The sequence below is a fragment of the Saccoglossus kowalevskii genome, chromosome 8 (genome assembly GCF_978046115.1).
Source record: "Saccoglossus kowalevskii chromosome 8, keSacKowa6.1, whole genome shotgun sequence".
NCBI lineage: Eukaryota > Metazoa > Hemichordata > Enteropneusta > Harrimaniidae > Saccoglossus > Saccoglossus kowalevskii.
This window is the reverse complement of record NC_140648.1, coordinates 2,459,372-2,475,424: the sequence shown is the minus strand read 5'-3', so window position 1 is coordinate 2,475,424 and position 16,053 is coordinate 2,459,372. Positions and strand designations below refer to the sequence as shown.

At 33.6% G+C, this 16,053-nt stretch overlaps 1 protein-coding gene across 1 annotated transcript in view; it reads right to left on the bottom strand.

The window, feature by feature from the left end:
• LOC100378697 (protein sidekick-2-like) overlaps positions 1-15,182 on the bottom strand; it is a 43,447-nt gene extending 28,265 nt beyond the window's left edge. The window contains exons 1-3 of the mRNA XM_085502638.1: positions 14,666-15,182; positions 847-1,110; positions 417-497 (exon numbers count right to left, since the gene is read on the bottom strand). Of these exons, the coding sequence (XP_085358764.1) occupies positions 417-497; positions 847-1,110; positions 14,666-14,756 (436 nt within the window). The 5' untranslated portion in view covers positions 14,757-15,182. The remainder of the gene's footprint in view (positions 1-416; positions 498-846; positions 1,111-14,665) is intronic.
• Between the last annotated feature and the right edge of the window lie 871 nt (positions 15,183-16,053).

Here is a 16,053-nt window from a genome sequence, read left to right as displayed (position 1 = left end):
TGTCCCCTTACCCTGGGAAGCAGATCCTCTGGCAACCATGAAATTCTGAATGACCAGGGATCACATGTGGCCACAGTCTTCAACTGTGACCTGTCTGATAGTAATTTTGGCCCCAAGGAAGCCATAGAATGCTCCATTTTATCTTAGAGTTATCAAAAACTCCACATGCTGGTAGGGAGAACCCTATCTCCCCCACTTGGTGGCATCACTAAATTGCAATGCTCCCTCTTGCAATTTTTTTCTAGAAAAACCCCTGTATCGGTATATGTCAAAATAATAGTAAATAGTAATGAAGTTGAAATTAACATATATAGGTAATGAATTATGCAATATAATACTTTCATCTATGTGATTGAATATTCTGACATATATTGTTTGATTGAATTCACAAAGTTTTATCATAGACTGTTACTAACCTAACTGCGGACACTCTAACTCTATAGAATAACCAGCATTCACTGAGAATGTTGTTGGACCACCTTGATACTCTCTTATATCTGAAGATAAACATATACAAAGGATGAATGTTATTTATTATAAGTATGCAAGATGACACGGCAGGAACATCATCTTATATTTGAATTGAAAACCTAAATAAACAAACACCTTTACAAATCATTTTCCCCCCACATACTTGTATAACTATAACTACTTATATAACAAATAAGTATATGCAATACCTTTATAACACACCTCAGTAAATTTTGTTGGTTCCTTAGAAATTAAATTTGAATCCATAACTTTATATTATGTATACTAAACTTGAATTAAATTCAATCAGATGTTGTTTTTTTATTTATCAAGCAAACAGAAAGCTATAATTGTTTAAAATATGAAAATACTCACAAGCTACTTGCACTACAGCAGCGCTGCTAATAACAGATCCCACTGGGTTTGAGACAACACAGTAGTATTCTCCTGAATCAAAAGTATCCACATTATTCAATGGATGGTAACTAACTGGCGAAGGCTGAGACACATATGATGAACCTTTTTTCCATTGATATTTTATTGGTGGAGAACCACTTGCTGTACAAGTCAAAGTAGCAGCACCACTTTCAGCAATCAGTCTATCTTGAGGTTGTTGGTAAATATTAGGTGGCACAAGAACTGAAGAGCAATGAGTACAATTCAGACAAGTAAGATCACAAAAATATATGCAAATTTATTTATGCATGATGCACTGATACAGCACGAGATAATTCAAACAGTGTGCATTAAACATGCTTTTTAGAAACATGCCAGCCACTTTAGGTCAATTTTGATGCAGACCATATTTGTCAAAGGTCATGAACCTGGGGTTAAATCTTAAGATTATGAAAACTAGGTAACTTAATATGATATTGCATCTGTAGTTACATTAATACCACACTGTGAGGCATGCATGGGGTATGAGTTATTTATTATGGTTGTGTTTTTTACCATGGTGGATATTATTATGCATATTGTTGATGTTTCACTAGAGGAACAACTGTATTTGTTCTGTTAGCAGCACATGTACATTACAGTGTTACAAAATAAGACATTCAGTATTCAACAAATGCAATTTTTTGATTCACATGCGCTGTTATTGGAGATGTACACGCTAATAGAGCAAATATAGTAATTCATGTCAATACGACACACCATTGATAGCAACACAGAGTTTCTCAATGACAATTCAACTAAACTTGGTTCTGAGAGTTTTCATCAAAATGATATGAAATCCAACAGTTGTGTGATGATGATAATTATAATACTATCATTGTATTCAATATAAAGTGCAGTATTTGCACTATTAGAAACACATATGCTCATGTAAATGACAGAGATGAGTTTATTGTTAAAGATGATTAAGACATGTACTTTAATGATCCAGCATACAATAAATGCAATGTGCTTCTAATAGAACAAATGGCTGACTGAGTAAAAAAAACAACTACCAGTATCTTAGATTTCAGCAGCAAAATCAATGGAATCATGCCTTGGAAATGCTACTTTTGGATGCCAATGTGTAATTAAATAATTAAATGCATGATCAAATAATGTGTTTTACAGTGAATTCACAACAATAATCAACTAAAAAGTGAACATTTTAATATGACATTAATCTCCATTTAAATGGATGGTGACAGATGTATATACAAGGCATTCTTTCCTTGATTTGTTGACCTTAACAGTACCTTCCATGCCCTATTCTACTTTATAGGGGTTTTGAATTCCATTTTATCTCCATTAAAGAATAGGTCATGCCTTATCTTGTTTCAATTACTACTAAATTCAGGACACCAGAATTCACCCTAACATGCAATATTTGTGAACAGGATTTGACTCCAGGCAAAAATATGAAAATATATGACAGCTAAGAGAATAGACTATTCAGGTTAAGTGAGCCATTAGTAATGTAATAATTATTCTTGTTACAAGCACAAATATATCTGTTCCATGACTCCAAAATCATAGTAGCACCAGGTGTATACTATAACCATTTTTGTTATTGCAGGGTAGTTAAGGCAAAATAGGATAAAACACGCCCACATTTGGAGAACCGGCACAATATTTGGAATGTTGCAATGGCAAAATATGAATATAATCCTCTTGCATAGGGATTTAACACATTCCAATACATCAACAGAATAATACATATAACTATTCAGTTTGCAAACATACCACATAAAAGCTTTTCAGAACTTTGCCTTAACTAGCTCCCAAAATGATTTGAAACAGTTCAACAGAACAGATGAAGATGATTATTTTTATTTTTGAGATGGGCGAGCTAACATGCAGTGAGCATGACTTTCCTAAAATGCGTTGTTGTGATTGGTGTTAGTAATCAATTCATCTGTCATTATGTGATATTTGGTATCTTACCATTGAACCATACTGTGCCATGTAAACAGAAATCAGGTAATAGGAGACAGATAGAAAACAAAACAGGGAGGTAAAGGAAAAAGAAAAGAACATATGTCACTCAAACATTCAGAATGTGAACTTGGATCAACATTATATGAATACCCGTACACAAGAAAACACATAATAAGTAGTGATTTTTCTGTCAACGGGAGTTCTATCCAATGCATCATGTATTCCCTTTTCAACTAACCTTACAATCCCATCTAATGAAAAAATAATTGGCACATTTAAATAACACAACACATGCAAGGAATATCCAATCATTGTGAATAGCACAGGTCAATATAAATTAATCAAAATTCATGTTTTATGTCACTGGATAAATAATATTGTTTATTTTAATTAAATAGATTTTTTTTGTTTAAAAGCAGCACTTTAATTAAAGTACAGTAGCATGTTCTAAATCAAAGATGTACAAGTATTTTACATGCATCCTTGAAAAGGACTTACATCCAACATGACTTACTCATGCTAAATCAGTTTATTAAGCTGATTTTTCTGGTTGGCTGTTTTTGAGGCATGCATTGTCTACAATTGTGAGAGCAGATACACATATAGCTATAAACATTACAACCTTGACAAATATGAGATTTTTTTTAACTACTCTGTACAAACATTGTTTGGGTCCAACCATGACAAGGATATTTTTTTTTCTTTTTTTTCTCTCAATTTTTTTGAAAAGTTATTTTTGTACCAGGAAACAGATCCAGACATTTAATATTGTCTCTCTTGATTTGTTTGTTCATGTGCAAATAGTACAGTAAGTGCGAGTACTGACATATAGTGCATTCTTTGTGTGACCATATTGCTACCATAATGGCATTATGGCAATTAAATGCACTATCCTGGTGTCATCCAGACCTGGTCGAACATAAGCACCTGCAGACCTTAACCAAAGTTTCATTAGTGAATGAATCATGGCCAGTGAAATTAGCCTTCCCACTGAGTCAACCCTTTTAAATGTTCAACTACAGGTAGAGTTCACTGCTATTATGCTACCAGTGACCAAAGAAAGACATTCTTACTTTCTCACAAGACTGCTAGCGTAATTAAATTTTTGGGCAGATATGATTTGGCTTGCATTAACTGTAGATCACTGAAGCACTACAGAACTGGCAATTGCTCAAGTAGGGTATAACAGTAGTGTCCCATCACCTGAGCAACCACTTCTCACTATGGAGCTCACCATTACATGTAAATGCACAAATGGCAGCAGATTTTAGGTGTTAAACTCAACCAATCAAATATCATATGCATAATAACTGGGGTCAAAGTAAAGCTTATGTAGATTTCACTAAATCTGCTGTAATTCCATTGTAGGTATGCAGTTGTCGGCAATTCAAAGGATGACATTAATCAAAATACTCTTCATAAATCTAGATTACTGTAAAACACTTTGAATATGCTACTTGCCATTTTTGTGAATGTTGACTTAATCAAATCGAATCTTAATTAATTACGTTAAAGCACTAACAATTTCATTGTGAGAATATAATTTTTTTTTAATTTGACACTACCGGTAATTTAATCTTAAATTAGTGAAATCACAGATTTGTTAAATAGACTAAAATAACATCATAGCTAAAAATTACAGTATTTATTACTGGTACATGTTCCCTATTGCCGAATATGTAGCCCATAACTGATCAGTTAGAAATTGAAATTAAAATCAAGTAAAAATTTATTATTACATTATTATGAAAGATATCATATTTGCATATGGCTTCTATAAGAGATGTGCTTTTAATAGAGAAAATATTGCTTGTGTACAAAAAGTAAATCGTTCACTTGAAGTTGAACAAGTGACCAAAAGTTCGGTTTTATTCACTTTTAATTGCCATAAAATTTATACATGGGACATGTCAAGATAAATGTAAAACATATATTCATACAGATTTGGTCAGATCAGAATACATGTATATACACTACAAGTTTGCCAAATGATTCAAGCAATTAATTTTCCTGCAAAACTCAACTGAGTTGGTGAGTTGTTTTGATAGATACTAAAACAGCACAGATGTATTCCAAGTTAATCTTATGGGCAACATTAACATTTATAAATGCACAGCACAGATTTCGCTTTAGGCATATACTGTTTAGATAATAACACTCAAACTGCAATTTCAGCGATGAATTGTTCTGATTGATATTCAAAAACAGATGACCGGATTACAGAGAAAAGACTTTAGACAACAGGGTCTGACCAAAGAATAGTGAAGCATTCTTATTGTGAAAGAGGTGAAAGTGCAAGGCAAAATAAGTAAATTAGGTGTGTGACTATGTGATTTGCTTAAGATAAGCAACATAGGATATATAAATATTTATAATTGTCTTTTTTGACATTGTCTAACTTAACTAATACATGTACACTGCCATTTTGAATATGATACTGGTAAATAATTATTATGCTCACAATGCAAAAAAAAACCTTGAAATATATCAGCCCCTAAACTACATCCAACCCTAATTTCTCACCCAAAACTGAAGTTTAGCAATTCATGTAGATGGCATTGTGATAGAAACTATCATACAATCCTGCATTATACCTACTACATGTACAACACTCATAATAGTTGAAATTTATCAATCTAAATTGGTATCTAGATACATTCTAAACTTGAATGACATTTAAATCTACCATAGTAAATATAAATCTGTTTTTCATTCAACACTAACTCAACTTTCAAAAACTCGCGCCAATTCATTTTTTTTCCTGTGCTTTTTTGCCACAGCTTTTTATTATTGTGCCATTGCGCCAAGCATTTCAGAAATTGTTCAACAGCAATGTTTAGTAGCAATGTTCTGTAGCAAAACATTGGTCACATGAAATCTAAACATGCACCAACAGTCCTTTATAAATTTAAATTATATCCACTAACAATTTTTAAATATTTATCTATGCTTTGGCAAGGCCAATGTTTGATGGATTTTTTGTTTACCTTATTAGTAAATGTTTATTATTCTATTGGAGCTCTGACCATCTGACATGCACTCTTGGCAATATTTTAAATATACAATCAACAGTGCGGAGTAGCAGTTTACATCTATATACCACAGCACTACACATTACCCATAATTCTCTTCTTGATTAGTGCTTTTCAACATTGATCTTGCTAACATTTTTTACTATTTTGGATCCTGATTAAATTTCTTTGATTGAATTTTTGCAATATGTGATCAGAATATCAAATTCACCTTAAATTCGGGTGAAAGACAATTTATAGAGAAGCTAAAAATGCTGTGAATCTTTGGAAATGTAATTAGCAACATAAGCTCTTATTACTAAGCAGCTAACAAGCATATATTTCTTTGTTTCATCTGTTTAAAGACCAAACCAGGTTCTGGGAATATTCTTAATATTAAAAAATGATACACCAATATGTTTATACCAGTAAATTAAGTTTGACTTACTGTTGACAAAAAACAATGCTACTCTAGCAAAACTATGCAACAATTTGGGGAGAAAAAGAAAAAATACATTTTATTAAAAATGTATTTTTTCAGAATGTATGAAGCATATGAAGATGTCTGTGTACTGGTGACATTTTCCAAACCAATATCTGTTAATAAAAACCACATAGGATTATGAGTAATCATGGGTACTGTTTATACTGTATTGTCACTATGAAATTATTGTGTTCACATCTGTTTTTTTGGATCATTTTATGATGGCATAGGAGAAAAACAGATGTGAATATGCCCCAGTGTGAAGGGCATTATGAAATATGGCAGAGTTTAACTTTTGGAAAAAGAATTATCAGTACTGGTAACTATTACATAATACTCACTAAAGTGTGAACATTTCACACCAATGGAAACACCCTTGAAAAAGGACCATTCATGATTGGTGTTGTAAGTGCACTGGCGTCACAATTTGAGTGGCACAGTCAACTATATTTCATACAATGTGTGTTGAATGTTAAAGCAGTTTTGGTTGCTATATTGACATAGTTATAACAAAATAAAATTACCAGAAAATCACAAAATACAACAACTGCTATATAAAAAAAATATGGAATATTATATTGCAAGAAAAAACTAAAATATGTAGGGTATTGAATGTGATAAATAAGTATTTTGGCAGGCACGTGCCAGCAGCCTCTGAATGAGGTAGAAGTCACAGATACAGATAATTTTTTATTTTGTCAAGTTTATATGCAATCTGCGATTGCTTTTTGTGATTCTTTTCCTCCAACAACTGAGCTGAGCATTCAGGCGACATAACAGAAAAAGCAAACCCAAACTGGTCAATTTTCGGCTGTGTCAAGGCATTTTTGTTACATACCAACTAACACTTGATATGAGCATTCGTCTGTAATAACTTTTTTAGTTAGATAAAAATTGAACTGCTTTAAATAAAAGATTATCAATTGTGACAAATATTACACAAGTGTGTAGCAGTTATGATATCGCAAAAGCATCAATAATACGAGATTTTACTGTACATATACATGTAACAGTTTCTGATTTGTTCTAAACATGTTGGTTTTGTATTGTTAGCCATGAAACTTTCCTTGTTAAGGGTCATTTGATTGATGGTTTATAAAATAACCCTCATCACGTAAACAACTAAAATTCCCAGCATAGGAAAAGTAGTTTCAAAGTTTGAAAATATGTATACATTTGTTTAGGAAATAAGCCATTCTAGATTCCATCCACTGCAGTATTATCATTCTAGATTCCATCCACTGCAGCATTATCTAAGCCATTCTAGATTCCATCCACTGCAGTATTATCTAAGCCATTCTAGATTCCATCCACTGCAGTATTATCTAAGCCATTCTAGATTCCATCCACTGCAGTATTATCTAAGCCATTCTAGATTCCATCCACTGCAGTATTATCTAAGCCATTCTAGATTCCATCCACTGCAGTATTATCTAAGCCATTCTAGATTCCATCCACTGCAGTATTATCTAAGCCATTCTAGATTCCATCCACTGCAATATTATCTAAGCCATTCTAGATTCCATCCACTGCAGTATTATCTAAGCCATTCTAGATTCCATCCACTGCAGTATTATCTAAGCCATTCTAGATTCCATCCACTGCAGTATTATCTAAGCCATTCTAGATTCCATCCACTGCAGTATTATCTAAGCCATTCTAGATTCCATCCACTGCAGTATTATCTAAGCCATTCTAGATTCCATCCACTGCAGTATTATCTAAGCCATTCTAGATTCCATCCACTGCAATATTATCTAAGCCATTCTAGATTCCATCCACTGCAGTATTATCTAAGCCATTCTAGATTCCATCCACTGCAGTATTATCTAAGCCATTCTAGATTCCATCCACTGCAGTATTATCTAAGCCATTCTAGATTCCATCCACTGCAGTATTATCTAAGCCATTCTAGATTCCATCCACTGCAGTATTATCTAAGCCATTCTAGATTCCATCCACTGCAATATTATCTAAGCCATTCTAGATTCCATCCACTGCAGTATTATCTAAGCCATTCTAGATTCCATCCACTGCAGTATTATCTAAGCCATTCTAGATTCCATCCACTGCAGTATTATCTAAGCCATTCTAGATTCCATCCACTGCAGTATTATCTAAGCCATTCTAGATTCCATCCACTGCAATATTATCTAAGCCATTCTAGATTCCATCCACTGCAGTATTATCTAAGCCATTCTAGATTCCATCCACTGCAGTATTATCTAAGCCATTCTAGATTCCATCCACTGCAATATTATCTAAGCCATTCTAGATTCCATCCACTGCAGTATTATCTAAGCCATTCTAGATTCCATCCACTGCAGTATTATCTAAGCCATTCTAGATTCCATCCACTGCAGTATTATCTAAGCCATTCTAGATTCCATCCACTGCAGTATTATCTAAGCCATTCTAGATTCCATCCACTGCAGTATTATCTAAGCCATTCTAGATTCCATCCACTGCAGTATTATCTAAGCCATTCTAGATTCCATCCACTGCAATATTATCTATGATTAAAGGCATAAGCTGTACTGCTTTTTACTTCAAGACACTTTTTTTTGCATATTCAGTAGTTTATGTTATGCATTAAATGCAACCACTACCCGGTACACATAATATGGTCTTTTCTGCAAATCAGATCAACTCACTGAATTCAATGCAGAGTAATTTTATTCCAATTATTGAATAATAAGCATTCCCCTCTGAGATGATTCTTATAATCTTTACCATAATTTTATAGGATGGCTCTTTCAAATACCACTGCCTCCTAGCAAACTAACTAACCATGACCCAATACTTTTAATAACAATTAGGATGTACACAATATTATTTTAATTAATAAGATACAGTGTAAAATCCCAGAGATGGTGAAAATAGAACCTGAATGCAAATTTAAAATCACTTGACAGTACACTATTTTAAACTTGATTATAAAACTCAATTTTGAACATTGCTAGGGATCCAAGTGAAGTCTGACCCACTTATCCTATGCAAGCATATTAATTTAACCTAATAGTTGAGACAGGTTGATTTCAGAATGTCCATGTGGACAAGTGATTTACATTTAGGCCAAACATTCCCACACAATTTTACTTTAATAAATCAAGAATGACAATAATGTCTCATTGTAAATCTTGGTTGGGACAGGCTTCAATTGTGAATGATTAGTGCCTTTGTTCAAGAGAGCAGACTTGAAGTAACATGAATATAAATAAGATTTAAATTCATCATTTTGTTCAGGAAACAATACAATTACCTTCTATTATTAATTGGAATGTAATTAATGTTGCATATTTAATTATTTTAAATTTATATGATTCCTTGGGTAGACATTATTTAGAAAGTAATCATGTGTTAGTTGATATCTCTTCAGCACTCACCCATAAAATCACATTCCTGAAATACCTATCCACAGACACATCAATGCTCTTTAACAAACCTCAATCATTTCTTCAACCCTCATTGACTTCTTTATATAACAGTAAGATCTACGCCTACAGCACTCAATTTAAATTACTGTGGGAATTTTTTCCAAATATGTACATGAATATATTTTGCTAAAATTTAAAAGTACAGTTACATGGGTTATGTGTGTGATATGTCAGTGACCATCAGTTAACCAGTCCAAGGCAATGCTGTCTAAATGGAATGCCTCACTTACTCCACATAAAATAACTGTCAGCTGGTTCTAATAAATAGCCTTGCCAACTGAGTAACTCAACTGTGCAGGTTTCATGCTGTTCAAGATCAAGGTGGATGTTTTCCCACCAAGGTTTTCCCCTTCTTTAAATTTAATTAATTGAGCTATTTGTGAAAGATGCTGACAGATAAACGTGTCCTTTGTGTTCTGTTAAAGTTACGACTTATTATTAAAAATATGGTAATTATAAAATATTTCTTCTAAAAACCCAACAATCCCTTGTAATATTTGTTCCACACAAAAACATATACATACCATCTTCTGTAGAATTATTAAGTATTATAATTTTGTTGACCACAATTAGCTTTGGAATTGGGTTTTATAAAGAATGTTTTATAAATAATTTTGGTGAAAAAAGTAGGATATAATTTGTCTCGTACTACAAATATTGTTTTGGCAACAATCATATAGCAGTATTCGTTACTGTACCATGAAGATAAATATTGTCTATATTTACCTAAAATATGCTTGTATGTATAGGCAGTGGAGGTAAATCCAGGGTGTACTGTAAAATCTGAATTAGAAGCCACAACTTCTATTAAAATGGTACAATGCAACAGATATGATGCGGCTTCTATTAGAGCAGCTACACATATGTGAAACAATGAATTTTTGGTTCTCAAATGTTTAAAAAGAATGGGTACGACTTCTATTAGGGATGCAGCTTCTAATGCAGAATTTTAACGGCACTAGCGTTTTTATTATTCCATCTAACAATTATATTTGTTGCCACGGTTATTTTACAATAATTCATACTCCAGTGAATACATAACAATGTAATATCAAACAAAATTATTTAAACACAAACACAAAAATATTACATGTATTACGTTATACCATGGAACTATAAACCACCGAGTTCCATGGTTATACTCAATGCGCCTTGAATTCAATTTACCAGTATGCAAGGACATCTGAATAATAACAGTAAATGGTACACTCTAGTAGTAGGTGCTTTATCATTGATGGACAATAACCTCTAATCCAACCTTGAAACTCAATTAAAACTGTAACTGCTGTGTGTTGTACCATGTGCATCCAATGCAGTACTGACACTGGTGGAATGTTTCTCAGTTATGAACTACATATCTGGTAGAGGTTGATTTCCTAACACAAGTTGAGTCTAAAGTGAGTCATGCTGTGTTCTAAACATGGATTTATTAGCATATCATGGAGTGTATCATTTAAAAACATGTCCAGCCCAGGAAGATATTCTTGTTTCTCCAGTAGGACGGATTTCACACTAACAATTGCCAATGAAAAGCAAAAGATACTGTTTTTTGTTAGTTACACATTGCCTGCTGATATTAGTTTTTCACATTCATTTTAGCTATTTGTGAAGGCTTTCAACAGGCAATGTGTGGAGGGCAATAAGTTATTTTTTCCTAATAAATACAGGAAACATATAACTAGTATGTATTCCTGATTTAAAGGCCCATCTTGATTCCCAGATTAAATATGAAGCAAACAGATGGTTAGGATGTCAATTTCAAAGGAAAACAAAGGACACAGACAATAGGAATTAATTCCTGCTCAAGGATTTTTAAAAACATTATGACTATAAACATTATTTTTAGATGGCTGTTGAAATATACTGCATAAAAATGACATGTACTCCATTTTGGAGTGTACATGTATAGATGTAACAGAATAGAGCAAACAAAAGCCTACAAAAACCAACAGATAAATGTTATGTCTTTACTGAGTATCATTTTACACTTCAGCTGTTGTTTTTGATATTGCTATCATTTCTAATCTACTTTCAAGTAGAAAGCAGAATAAACATTCATTTAACATGTGATAAAGATAAAATGTGATTAACTGGACTCCACTATCACCACAACCAAGGTATGCACACAGCTGGTTACATTAGGGAATTGTACAGATGGTAGAAAACAGCATGGGATCCAGTATCTTAATATACACCAGCCTTTTTGCACCCCTATTCCCCTCAACACAGAACTTTTCTTTACTCATGCCAGGCTGTTACAATGATGTAATCAGAGAATCTGTATAGCAAGGACAATATAGTGTTGTACACCTTAGAATAACATGGTGGGGAATAAGGTCTAGGCTTCGTTTTTGAAATATCTGCTTATCCTGCAGAATACTATGATCACTGTATCTCATGTTTAGATGTGTTTCAGTAAATACCCTAACCAAGTTTACAAACCTTTGCTTTCTGGGGTACAGTTTGTGTATATGGGAATTCTAGACATCTCAACCCAAAATTTTCTCGACCCTGTACAACAAAAAACGGGTCAAGATATTTTGGGGTTGAGATGTCCAGCACCTGTATAAGGAATTACACAGATTTGAAATTTCAGACATACTTCCAAAAACAAGACAACACAGCACTGTACGCTGAGCTAGGCTCAATCCCATGGCTACAGCCCAGTAGTCCGAAGGTCCACGAGGCCGAAGGTTCACGAGACCGAAGGTTCACGAGACCGAAGGTCCACGAGACCGAACATTCGAAAAAAAAAATCATAGACATTGGAGTCAGGTGCGAAAATGTGTCTTCGTATCGACTGTGTAGCCTGACTACATACATTACCTTTGACGTCTAAACTATATAAGCTAATAAAGATAAACCAGGGACGTTATTCATATTCATGGATAAACACAACACATGCAGTTTAAACTCTTTTCGAGCGATTAAAAATCGTCTAGAATATAAACTCCTATATATTTAGAACGATGCATGTGGCAGCTCACCACCCCAACTGCAACGTAACTGCCTATAATTTTTTTTTTCGATGGATAAATATTTTTATTTTTGTGTATGTGCCAAATAAAATATAATATCACATCTCGCACTGTTGTGTGATTACTATTATATATACCGTGGTATGTAGTTCCATCTATTTGTTCGCCACGGGTCAGTGTTCACATAATGTAAATGCTGTTCATTATGTGCAGGATAAAGTCAGAATAGAAAGTATCTTCTATGCTATAATGTCCAAACCCAAAAATAAAATGTCCAGGCCGCATCGCAGACAAATACATTGTTGCTGGAGGACTTTCCACTTGAATTGTACAGCGTTCTACGACTTATTATGAAGTACATGGACATTGTGCTGCGGTAATTTGTAACAAATTTCGCGTTTTGTAATAATTTTGACGAATTCTGTAATAAAAACGCGTATTGTAATACCTGTCGACGCGTTTTGTAATAATAAAAGTCTACGCGTTTTGTAATACAAAAAGTCTACGCATTTTGTAATAACGTCGTTATGCATTTTGTAATAAACAGCTGTTAAATAAAATATGCTTTCATCAAGATAATGTAAATTCGACAAATATGTGTACTTTTCTTTCTCGCGTATTTTTAAAACAATCCTAGAGGAGATTAATTATTTAGAATCAATGTAATATACGTGTATTTATTATATATAAATGTATATAAGTTCCACGATAATTGTACCATTATTTCCAAATAATTTGCTTGTGAAAACTCATAATAAACAAATAAAAGTTTGTTATATTTATTGTATATATAGTTATGTTAACTCATACAAATATATACGATGGTTCCAAGATACCTTTTTAACAACCTCACATCATGGCAAAAATGGAAAACAAATCCTGCACAGAAAACAATTCTGCAGAAAATTCAGACTGAAAAAAACACACAGAAAGAATTACATAAATCCGCGCAGAAGAAAATTTGGGGCTCAGCGCTGCGCAAATCGAAAACATTTTTTGCGCAGATTCTCTGCCATCATCTCCCACAGAATTTCTAATGGTAGACCCCTTAAATAATCGCATTATCTATTTTCGGTCTCGTGAACCTTCGGACTTGTGAACCTTCGGTCTTGTGAACCTTCGGTCTCGTGAACCTTCGGTCTCGTGAACCTTCGGACAACTGGGATGTCCCCCAATCCCATCACATAATTACAAGAAACCATATATGTACTATATGTTTGGGGTAACTTACAACTATAAATAGTAATAAACTAATCTGGTATTTTATGATTGAATGATTGATTGAGATTTAAATGAAAAAAAAATCATAACATAAGTGCAAATTGGAAACTAATAATAGTTTAGTTGACAGTTGCACAGTTATGATTTTCAGGCACAAAAGTGAAAATATGTTCACTTCCATGCTCCAATAATTAATTTACCCAGCTGTTGACCCACAGGATTGATTCAGCTCATTTATTTACATATCCTGTCACAACATACCTCGGCATATAATACAAGTTGTTCATATAGCAAACAATGAATACAATTGTATTGCTCAATAAAACATTCCCTTGCCTGACCCTTGTCAGTACATGTCCAGTTTGCAATATTGTTGTTTGGAAAGTTGACACTGTCAACACAAGAGTCATGAGATCAATAAATTAGGTGTTTATGTCGCAAATGATAAATGTTATGACAGAATAAAACCAAATTACAGACATGCGGATGTGAAATGTCACGGGATACCAGCTGAAAGGGTCAGCAACAATATGACATTTGAAACTAGCCTGTAGCCAGCAAAATCAAATGTATATGTACCGTTACTTAACATCGCCGAGCGTAATTCAAATAAATCAACAGAGTTGACGTTTTGCGATATATTCTTAGATGCATACAAATATACTACATATCTAACAATCTATAACTTACCTGCATTTGATGTTATCGGAAATATAGAACAAATCAACAGTATAAATACGAAAGAATACAATGTAGCGTATTCAATAGGTCCGGGCGCCATTTTGAACAAAATGTGAGAACTGTTATTACAGTATACGGCAGCTCAAAACTTCCTTCCGTAGAAAACGTCTTATAAATATCACAGATTAATTCCGTACACAGGTCTTCATGGATAAGTGGAACTTAGCGCAGACGTTCCCATTATGAGTTAATTGGATGTGCCATGATACGACACACAGTAATATCACAAACAGAAATTATGATCGAACAGCTGACGACACGACGCCGTTTACGCTTGCTTTTCGTGGATCGCGTTCTCAGTGATACGATTTCAAAACAAACATCTGCCGTAGATAATAATTCACCATTATACAAGCGGTGACATCATTGTGTTGTTTCTTTGAGTTGATCTGCCTCTCAGACGCCAGTTTTCAGATAATTTCACAGTGAAAATTTTACCCTTGTAGTGAAAGTTGTTGGAAGGTACACATTTACTCACAGGAAACAACAACAGTACGATCAGGGAGTGGAGTTCACGGGTCACGTGATCACCGGAAAGGTTCGTGATTGGCGTCTATATTTAAACACAGTCTGATATCAACTTTCAATCACGCCTGGCTTTCACCATTCTCTGGACGGCACTCGTTCCCAACTTGGACATGTACAAAAGTTACGAAAAATAAGGGAACCGCATATACAACGGATATTATACGCCATTCCTGGCGAGAAAAGTTGTATAGTATATAATTTATATTCAATTTTAGTCCACTTTTATTTAAATATTTTTTTTCTGGGAAACCAGACACTTCGCTATTTGGCAGTCTTTCGCAATAGTGATATTCGCAAAAATGTTTGTTTACACTTTTATAGAACTGTTATAACTGACCTTGCAATTCTCAATACCAATTAGATATAATGTCAAAGTATTTGGGCCTATTTTTAACAAATTCGAAATAAATCTGGATAGTTCTGTTTACTTGGCATGTCTCTGCATTTGAACCGATTTGAAGTTTTGTGTTAGTTGCATTGAAAGTTTTGATAACTTTAATACAATTATTATTAAGAGAATTTATTATAACCTCGGCTGACAGAAGAAAGCATTATTTTTTTCCCTGTCATAATTTTGCGTTCCTAAAGCCTTACGCGAGAATCCTAAAAAATGAGATTTCAAGTTCACAACTGTAATATTAGGGAGTTGTTGTTATTGACAGTGTTGTAAATACTGTATTCAATGACATTTAGTTTGTTTGCATATGTTTCATTCTGCAGTCATCTGCAAATGTGTCATTATTTTTCACTTTTCACCACATTCTCAGCCTACCACAGTTTTTAAATGTTTTTATCGTACTACTACTTGC